This window comes from Chrysemys picta, chromosome 2, assembly GCF_011386835.1.
Source record: "Chrysemys picta bellii isolate R12L10 chromosome 2, ASM1138683v2, whole genome shotgun sequence".
NCBI lineage: Eukaryota > Metazoa > Chordata > Testudines > Emydidae > Chrysemys > Chrysemys picta.
This window is the reverse complement of record NC_088792.1, coordinates 84,718,773-84,729,625: the sequence shown is the minus strand read 5'-3', so window position 1 is coordinate 84,729,625 and position 10,853 is coordinate 84,718,773. Positions and strand designations below refer to the sequence as shown.

The 10,853-nt window shown below is 40.2% G+C and overlaps 1 protein-coding gene across 1 annotated transcript in view; it reads right to left on the bottom strand.

Moving 5' to 3' along the window:
- Nucleotides 1–339: 339 nt before the first annotated feature.
- The window catches only part of CDCP1 (CUB domain containing protein 1), a 48,415-nt gene continuing 37,901 nt past the window's right edge, over nt 340–10,853 (bottom strand). Inside the window, 6 exon segments of the mRNA XM_065587114.1 lie at nt 340–3,471; nt 3,473–3,766; nt 4,876–4,952; nt 5,025–5,034; nt 8,946–9,315; nt 10,082–10,462. Coding sequence (XP_065443186.1) covers nt 3,303–3,471; nt 3,473–3,766; nt 4,876–4,952; nt 5,025–5,034; nt 8,946–9,315; nt 10,082–10,462 — 1,301 coding nt within the window. The 3' untranslated portion in view covers nt 340–3,302.

Here is a 10,853-nt window from a genome sequence, read left to right as displayed (position 1 = left end):
CTGTTTGGTGGCTCACGTGAGATGAAGCAATCTCTATCCAGTTCCTAGTGGACAAGTGTCCGCATTTTAATTAATAATAATTTGCAATCTCAGAGGGGTTAAGGACTGACTGGACAGGTCAGCTTAACTTCCTTCTCATCCCTTCTCATCACTAGAGGTGATCTGACTAGGTCATGGTTGAGGCCAATTGTTAAGGTGAGGCGGGGAAGCTTGAATTGCCATTGTCTACCCTGTAGTTGTTCCGCAGATAAAAGCAAATACTTCAGTCTCCAGGGATTTCAAGCAGGCTCTTTAATGAGCACAAAATGCACTTACCATTAAAACAAGAAAGTGGCTATGTTGCAGACGCCATAAAATTTATTGTAATCAAAACTACAAATTTCATACATTTTAATAAGGCTCTCTTTGGGATCAGATGCTTGCAGCGAGGTGTACTTTTGCACTATTCCCCCCAAAAATGATTATACTGGAACCCAAGGCCTGTGTCAATTTGGCTTAAATAATTACAAACCATTATGATCTTGCGAAGGCACTGTTGGATCATGTATTCCGTTGCATACAAAACATTTACAAAAGAAACATCTAAATATGAAAATACATATCTAAACACATTTCTTTCTTAAAAAGGAAATTAACAGGATACCACCACAGCTGTAAAACAAAATAGATATATACATTCAGTGAATAAGTTATTATCATGGTAAACTTTTTTCTACAGAAATACATTCTTATTGCCTGGGATTCTCTTTATGATAAGCTGTCAGATACAAAAAATACACAAGGGTGATCTGGCATTCCTTGAATAGACAAGACCGTCATAAGTCAATGGGAGTTTTGCCAGCATAAGGTCTGCAGGATTGAATCTTTATATGCTAGTTGATAGAATTCTTCCTCCCCTCTCCCTGGAAAGTAAACTCATCCCCAGAAATCATCTTACAGGAGAACTATTGGTTTCATGTAACTTAAGTGCAGTATTGGTGTACACTAAATATCAATCCCTACCAGATTTCCTTGATCACTCCTGTGTGGGTCCATATGAATAGAGCTAATGCCATAGGGTAGCAGAGCTGCAGAAGTACTGTTCTGACCTGCCCAAGTGATCATTCCAGCTTGCTCAAGAGAAAAGATTCTCAGGCTCTCATTTAGCGCCACTCTAGCTACTTCAAAACCCAATTTACAAAAGAAAGAAAGAAGAAATATAAAAGGGATGAAATTGCCCTGGTAACTACTCCAGTTTGTGCTCAGTTAGTTCTATTTATTGTAATATTTTTTAAACTGCAATTTTTCCTAACAAAAAGGAAACTGTGGCCAATGTTACAATTCCTGTACTTAATGCAGCGAAGTCCAAACTTGGCAAAGAGAGAATTGCAAAACATGATAAACACATTGTAACTTTGATTTCGTACCAACCAAAAAGTTAAACTATATCTAATAAAAACCATACAGCCACCAGAAGAGTTGGATAAATTGACAGTCACAGTCTCCCCTCAAAATCAAGACATGGCAATAGAGAAAGTTTGGCTTATGTCATATGCTTTGTAGTTTGTTAGCCAGAGTAAGAACTAAAGGCTCTTGCCTAATAAATTGCAAAGATTAACACAGATGGATAACAGGGTTTACTTCTACAGAGCCCCCCCAGCCATTTCCCCAAAGAGATGGAAATTAAGTAACATGGACCAGCTGGAGACAGAATTCTATTGCCCCAAGAAAAATATATTGTGGAAGAAATTTGCCTGAGAAAAATAACTATAGTTATTGCAGGAATCAAGGCAGAATAGCATAATTTAAGTTCTCACACGGCATTTAAATGTTCTACTATACCTTGACATATGTGATCCCAACAACAAAGGGGAGATGGATACAAGATACACATGTCTCCACTCAAGTGCAACACATAACCACTTAAGCTCCCTAAAACACAATTAAAAGTACTCTCAGATGACAGGGATCTCACAATATGCTAACAGAAATTCTATGATGAAACTGCTTCAGATGCAACGTAAGTATGAAATGGATATGATTCAAGGAGAATGTATTGTTCGTGTTTAGTTATGATAAAATATTTAGCACAGAAAGTGAAAATCCTTGCCCTGTTGATGTCAACAGAAAAATCCCCATTAACTTCAGATGGGCCAGGATTTCAGCCATAGACGGTTACAGTTGCTTGAAGTCTCCAGTTACTGTGCATAACTCATATAGTTTCTTCTATAAGTTATGTTGCCCTTCAAATAGTGTTATGCAAGAGATCGTTCATAGCGTGACAAGCAGAGCCAGATCTCCAAGTAGTCAGCTGTAGTTCCATATGCAAAAGCGTGTAATCATAAGTGATTGTGCACATACATAAATCAGGCACTTGTACACACAAAGTGGCTAGGCCTCTGACCATTTCTGTGGAAATACCCACAAGCCTTGTGCTCCTGCATCATTTAGGCACTGTTGTAAATCCAACACTAAAACTATAATAAATACTGAGGCCTGCTTGGCAGATTAATTCATACATTTTGCACAGGAGTCTGACAGAGTAATTGCATGTTGGAAGCGAACACATTTTTCCACTTCAATATTTGTCTTCCTTCAACAAACAAATCTCTCTTGCAGGTCAAGTGCAAAGTATTAGTAGCAGATGGGATGCCATTATTATTTCTTTAGAACACCTTCTGTCATTACTGGAACAAGAAAGCACAGTGGAATAAGACAGACCTGAACTCTATAGACATCAGAGCGGGAGTGCAAGTTTTTTAAGCTCTCAAAAATGATAATTTTAAAAAACAAATACACAAGAGTATTATGCTTGCTGCTAAACTAGGAGATGCAGGGAGAAGAACTGAATACAATACGGCTTCCTATGCTCTGACTTTAGGAAGAAATTCAGCTTCTAGTAAGGAACATTCCATAGATTTCAGAGCTGCCTTGAGTCAGTGGTGGGGGATACATCTTCAGTCAACACCCAGCAATCTTCAGGAGGAGGAGGAATTATTGGAAGAGAAAAACTGTTGAGCAAATATTCTCCCAGTTCTGTTCTGTTCCTGAGCTTTTAAAAATGCATTTCCCTCTGGCCTTATGATAAAAGTGGAAGCATACCTTTGCTTCCATTTCCAAAAGAGAACTACTTGCATTCATGGATGGTAACAACTGTTGATAGGTTTCCTAAAGGTTCATTCTAAAATTTGAAAACATCAGCAGTTGAGGTTAAAAACAACCCATGTCTATGTATGCTTAAAAAATAAATTTCCTCTTCTGATTTTTCTACAGCACATGAGAGCACTTTTCTTCACAGTGTCACCCTCATTTCCAAAGCAAAGTCATTCCTTTGGCATAAGTTGTTCCACCAAACCTTCTTGTTCCTTACTTTCCAACAAGGACATGCCCACATCTCCAATACTGTTCACACTTTTGTCTCCATTGCTCCTGGTCTCCTCTGGTTTGTGATGTGCAAAAGTGTATGGCTCACTGTCCCTCTCTGGGCAAGAATGGGAGTTCCTCAGAGTTTGATATTTTAGTGGTTTTCTTGAAAGAGATGGGAGGTGGAGTAGGTGGTGTGTCACCCACAGGCCCATCAAAAGGCCGGTACACATCTACCTCTGGATTGACTGATCCATTGGATTCCTTCAGCAAATCTCCATAGACCATGGCATCATCAATGACTGCATAGACATGGGAGTCATTGTCCTGCCTCCTCTTTTTGAATAAGCCCTGTCTTCCAGGCATATGGGTATTGATGTTGGCATTGTATGTACCCACTCCAGGATTCTGGCTTTCCTTCTTCCTGTTATAAAATGAAAATTAACAAGTGAGAACCACTGTAAACCCATATGTTACTTGTGTATTTAAACTCTGTAAGGCAATATCCACTTATTTTTATATTTTATATTTAATTATATTTCCATCAAGCCTATGCCTCAAGTATTTTCTCTGCAGGGCAGCAGAGCTTGTTCTCAAGTAGTAAAGGAGTTTACAGTTAGAAACATTACCCTAGGACAAGTGCCCCAACTTTTTACACCCAAGCTAGTGAAAAGTCCTACAATTTTCTAGCTTGTTTCAAGGGAGATGATTTTTCAGAGCTCTAGTTACCACCTAGAACATCTTCATTACCGTTTACAAATGAGGACCCAAATCCTGCAAACACTTAATGTGCACAAGTATTCTCATTGGCTTCATCTGAGTAAAGTTAGGAGTATTTGCAGGATTGGGTTCCTTCTTTCAGGACTCAAATTTAATTAAAACTACTCCTCCCAGGCCATGAAACCAAGAGAGAATCTTCTAGGGCTAGAAGCTGGATGGATCTGATTGATTTTGGCCTTTTCTATCCCACTCTCTTGCAAGTATGTACTAAAGAGGTTTTCAGTTTGTATCGTCTGTAGACAGTAGCTACCTATAACCATGAGAAACATTACTGACTCATCGTAATGTGACTTCCTTAAATCACCCAGAATTAGGAAATCAAATCTGCTCCTGACTGAATGCTGCGCAACGCCTTGATACATAAACTGACTGAGTTGTTTTATGAGATATCGACCGGTAACGGGAGGGGGACACTTGTCTGAATAGTGACTGTACAGCACTTTCAGGGAAAGCAGCCAAGTTAACTTGGAAACCTTTATTGAAGTTCAGGTGATATATACCTTAATACATTCAAACAAACGCAGAAGTCTATGCTAGTGCAAAGTGCATTAGTAAAGTGATCTACAATATTGTTGCAAGAGTCTTAAGCTTTTTAGCTGCAACCCGTTGTGCCTCTCTATCCTACACCTTTCACTGCACACTCCAGACCCTTCTTCAAGGGTCACCTATCCAATATGTTAAATAAGAGGAATGTACCCCCTGGCAACACTGCTTCTTATCTGCCTAAATTCACATCTTGAGTAATGAACATACTTCTTCCTAGTGCAGCATATGATGATTCCGATAATTGACAGCGCTCCAGCCACACCAACTACCACAGCAATTATCAACTGACAGATCTATAAAAAAAAAAAAAAAATAGATATAAGGAAGAGAAATAAAGTCATTCAACAATATGCAACCACAGTTAACCTATTGAAATCTAGCTGTCATACATGACTTGCATCATTGCTGCTTAACATACCAGGTCTGCGCAGAGAATCAGCCAGTCCTTTTGCTTCTACACTTACCTCCTACATCTCACTTACTTACATCTGATTGACTGATTAAACACAAGTGTGAAGAGGAAGGAAAAAGGATCCAACAGCAAAGGAGTGAAATAAACAGGATCAATTTCATTAACTCTCCTTCAACCTATTTAAAGATGTACAAAACAAAAACAAAAAGCCACCCGACAGATCTTTAAGGTGCCATAAATGAAAGCCTCACAAAAATCAATCAAGCAGGTCAATGTACCCAGGGTGCAGGAGTTTATAGAAATGGAGCTATAGAAGTTTTCTTTTTATTTTAATTCAGTAAAAGTTTAAAAAAGAAAAAACATTTAAAAGAACTAAGTTTACAGGCAATGAAGTGTGAACTAAAGAGGAAAAGAATTAGAGGTTCATTAGAAAGATGATGTAATCTGTTCTAATCTGCATTGCCAACTCTTGCTCTAGGCCTCAAAACTGTATGCACATGCACAGCTATGAATGCAAGTACTGCCATTGAGCTGAATGGGACTACTTGCAGAAATAAGGGTTTTGCATGACTGGGGCCTTGGAGCTGAAGAATAAGGTGCACTAAATTTTATCCCGACAGGCAGGATGTTCTTGTAGATGGGACACATGAGTTGGAGCAAGGACCTCCCAAATCCTAATCCTAGTTCTGACATTGAATGAATCTCAGCAGAGAGGCACTTCTTAGGCTATGTCTATACTACACAGCTTTTAGCAACATGGCTGTGTTGCCACAGCCGTGCTGCTAAAAGTCACGCAGCGTAGATGCGGTTTGTCGGTTCTCCAGCCGACAATGCCCTGTTCACACTGGCACTTGTCACGGCAAAACTTTTGTCTTTTGTGGTGGGGGGGTGGGAGGTTTAACACCTCTGAAAGACAAAGGTTTTGTCGTTCAATTGCCAGTGTAGACATAGCCTTAGAAGCGAGTGTGATGGAGAACGTGCCTGAACCACACAATAGGCACTATCTGGAGGTGCAAAGGAAGAGTTATTATTGATCTCAGTTTGCCCAATGACTGAAAATCAATGGTGACTTTTTATCAGCTACCACAGAATTGACACTTGTCAAGCAGACCATATGATAGCAGGATTTAATTTTGTCTTTATATGGGCATACAGAGTCAGAGGTAATGCTTTAACTATTGTACACTCTGAAAATAAGTCCCAGACTCTTAAGTGAGTCTCTCTATAAACCTACCTTTCAGTATAGACCATTGCCTGTTCATTAATGTGGCCGAATAGCTTAAAAAAAACCCACTACTTTTGTTTTTCTACATGGTATTTAAGGTGGTTTTTTAAATAAACATACCCAGAAGGCACACAAAGATCAAGTGACATTTTAATTCCCAAGGTCACAGACCTAGGTTTGGTATACATTACCAACGTATGTCAATAGAATTGTCGCTCAGGAGGTGTGGAAAATCCACACCCCTGAGCAATGCAGTTATACCAACCTAATTCCCGATGTAGACAGAGCTATGTCAACAGGAGAAGTGCTATGTTGACATAGCCCTGTCTACATCGGGAGTTCGGTTGGTATAATTATCGCCTCTCGGGGAGGTGGAGTACCTACACCTGCACCAACGGGAGAAGCCCTCCAGTCGGTGTAGGTAGTGTCCTTCACTATGTGCTACAGTGGCACAGCTGCAGCGCTGTAAGTGACCTGATCATACAGTTTTACTCATCCAAGAAGTTCTTACTTATGTGAACTCCCAAACATGAGTAATCAAAGATTTATTAATACTGCAGGCCTCATTTCCAGCGGAGAGAGTAGTCTTTTTACAGTACCTTGTGTGTCTTTCATTTAGAAAGATCCTCCTTTACAAACCTATTTTCCTAGCAATTAGTTCCTGAGTCTGCGCGCACGCCCACCCCACCCACCCACCCCCCTCTGGTAGATTTATGGCACTACTGTGTACAACAATATAGGCAGATGGATATGACTCTCAAATTTGCTACCACTGGTGCTTACCCATCCATGATAGATACCAGAGTTTGCAGCAGAGCTTTGAAATTGGGGAGCACAGTATATTATGTTGATGATGATATTCTGATTTCAAGGAATAATACTAATCAGAAAAAAGTGTGGTCTAGTCTGAGGAGAGGGCAGGGCACCAGGATCTCCTGAGTTCTAATCCTAGCTGAAAGATTCCTTCTGCAGCTTTGGGCAAAACACCCAGTCTCTGCCTGAGTTTCCCCATCCTTAAAAATTAGAGTAATTAAATAGTTATTATTTACCTCATAGCACCATTGCAACGATTAGTTAATGTCAGTAAAGTGATTTGAAGATTAAAAGTACTACATAAGTGCTAATGATCTTCATTGTACGAAATATCAGAGACAGAAGTCAATCACATACTTTGTTTCTAGAGCAAGGAAAGTTCTCCAAATTCATAAGCAAATTTTAATCTATGTGGATGAACTGGGGAGAATTAGGGCAATAAGAACAAAACACTAGATGTAGACAATTACTGATGTCTATGGGGAACAAAATCTTCTAAAGTACATGTTTATGGCTCTCAAAGATTTTTGAAGTTCAGGTATTTCAAAGTGCAGGGATTTTATGATTAATATTAATTAGGAGTAATATTAGTAGCCATTCCAGAAAAAAAATCTGTGCCACATTTTCTCATCGATGCTTGTTAAAAAGCAGAGACAGATAGAGACACAATGTGCATTTAATATGTACCTTCATTATTTACACAGTGCCAAAGCATGCCAGGTCTTTTACAGACACACAGGATAAGTTTCTATACCAAGTAACGTACAGATTAAGGCCCCACTTCTGCAATCAGATCCATGTGACTGTAAGGATCCACTAGTCCTGACCAGATCAGATTGCTGGATTTGTGCCTAACTAGACACCCTACAAAGAGGAAAGGCAGTTGGAGGAAAGGATACAAAGATTTTAAGAAGTCCTTACCCATGTGTCACTCTGTGGGCTGTTTGCCAAGCTTAAACATGTGCGTTGTTTTGCTTTTCAGTTATTAAATACATACTGCGACTTCAGGATTATTTCAGACTTCTCCCAATGCTTAAAATGATTACCAAACTTAGGTAGCAAAGACTGACTTAATAAAAAGCTCCAAGACTCAGGGAACTGATTCTAGGTATTGTCCTTAATTTTATTTGAAATTTTTTTATGACTGTACAGTGGATATTTGTTCTAGGCCCTGATTTCTTAGGTCCGATAGTGACGATCTCTGTGCAGCCCTATTGAAATTAGCACATCCAAATACCAAGGTTCAGACTTGGAGTCTAATCCCACAGGAGGCTGCAGCTCTTTTGTCCATCTTCAGTTAAGAAGAGAACATCCTTCCCTTACTTACTTTTGAGCTAAATATACCAAAGAGGAAACTGAAAAACAAGACTGATAATGCAATTGAAAACATCTAATCATTTATATATATATAAATGTATTCCTAAATATTCTCGAATATGGTTTCTGAAATACAGATTGATCCTTAAATATCTTGGAATTTATACATCAAGTTTTACATTCTGTTTCAACTAAATTCAGAATCATCTCTCACAAGTCTGCTACTTCAATCTCTTCAGCATTTGAACACTTTCTACTTCTTTTGATTGTTTCCTAAGACAATACATCCAAAGAAAGAGAGGATCCTGACAGAGTTTAGGCATCTGATGCTGTATGCTACAAAATGTAGAAAAAGCTGCAGTTTTGTAAAGCTGCTGAGAAGCATCTCTCTGTACAACAAATTGATGAAGCAAACAGTCTACTAGTACATCCACATCTGTGTACAGAAAACACCAGAGCATCCATACTGCAGAGCATTATCCTCCCTCAGTACAGAAAGACAGCGACAACTCACCTGTCTTTTGTGAGACAAATGTCACCCAGAACTGCAGGCTCAGCTGTTTCTTAGTCACTGGGTTACAGTTAGAGATGTTTACCCAGAAGTGGTGATACATATGCAGGGGCTCAGGAAGCAACTCATCTTCACGGCGCACAGTTTCTTCAGCCTTTGGTTTCTGTTCCTTTATGTTGACATAGGCTCGCCCTGTTTCACAAATAATGTCCATCCGCTCCTTCAAGAATGCTAAGCGAGCAACTTGCTTACTGGGGACTGTGATGTTCCAGGACACGGAGACATAAGGAGGCAAACCCTCAAACCAGTTAGGGGTCTGTAGATAAACTTGAGCTTTTGGGTCTGGGGTCACAGTGAAGATACATTCCTCTGTAGTACGGGAAGAGATAGATTGTATACATAGTATTGCCAATGCTCTTGGCTTTCTCTTTAAATACATTACTTAGCCACTCTTTTCTAAAATAAAACATGCATCACTTACAATGGTGACTAGGGAGTCACACAGAAAAATCACAGTATCTCAATAGTAGTAACACATATCACTTATAACCATTTTGTGTAACACAGTTATAACATGGTTTACCTGCAGGATTTCCCTCACAACTACCCACCCACAACTCCAAGGCCTGGTCTACACTGGTGGGAGGGGTGGGTGAGTGGGTGTCAATGTAAGATACGCAGCTTCAGCTACGGGAATACCATAGCTGAAGTTGACATATCTTATTCCGACTTACGTCCCACCCTCATGGCGCGGGATCGACGGCCGCAGCTCCCCCGTCAACTCCGCTACCGCCACTCACTCCAGTGGAGTTCCAGAGTCGACGGGGAGCACATTCGGGGATCGATATATCATGTCTTAACGAGACGCAATATATCAATCCCCGATAAATCGATCGCTACCCGCCGATACAACGGGTATTGTGGACGTACCCCAAGTCTGAAGTTTTTATTCCCTCCTTACAGAGGCAAAACTCCCCATTGATTCAAAGGAAGCTTTGCTCAAGTAATGACATCGGAATTGGACGCTAAGAAATTTAACTTCTGTTATTTTATTATCAGATGTACAATGGTTATTTGTTAATGGATATATTGAAGGAGTTGGGGAATGGAGTGAGGGAACAGACGTCCACCTTACCTTTAATAAATGGCACAAAAGACATTTTCAGATCCTGATTAAGAGAATCATTGAAGAATCCTCTGCCAAATGTTTTTAGGGATATGGTGATATTGTCTCTCATCTGAATCTTTTCAATGGATCCACCAGGACAGAATATACCAAGGCTTAACTCCTTTCCTTTGGCAGTGCTGACAATGCTGTAGCTGTAACTTTTATTGCACCTCTGCTCTTGGATGTGTTGTTGTAGCTTCAAGGATGGAGAAATTATTTCCACATTGATCTCTTCTGGAGCCAACAGCTTCCAAGTAAACTTATCCAGCCGAACTGGGAGCTGGGAAATAGCCCTGGGCACAGTGAGGTCATAGATCTTCTTTTGGCAGTATCTGAGATCCCAACAGGCTGCAGTCACAGAGACACAGATTATAGCTATACTTTTCACATTGAGCAGAGCTATTAAAATGAGGTTTTACTATGTGCTAGAGTGGTTAGGTCTGTACAAACACAAAACAACAGAGTTCTATTGTTTGGTATTGGGGATATATGTGCTGAAAGATGGAAATAACTCAAATTCCCCATTAGCTCTGGTCCTGTGGGGATGCACTATAGAGTACATCCATATAGTCACCTTCAGGGCTGCCTGGGGAGACGGGGGAGGGGGGCAAGTGGGGCAATTTGCCCCAGGCCCCGCAGGGGCCCCCCACGAGAATATAGTATTCTATAGTATTGCAACTTTTTTTATGGAAGGGGCCCCCGAAATTGCTTTGCCCCAGGCCCCCTGAATCCTCTGGGC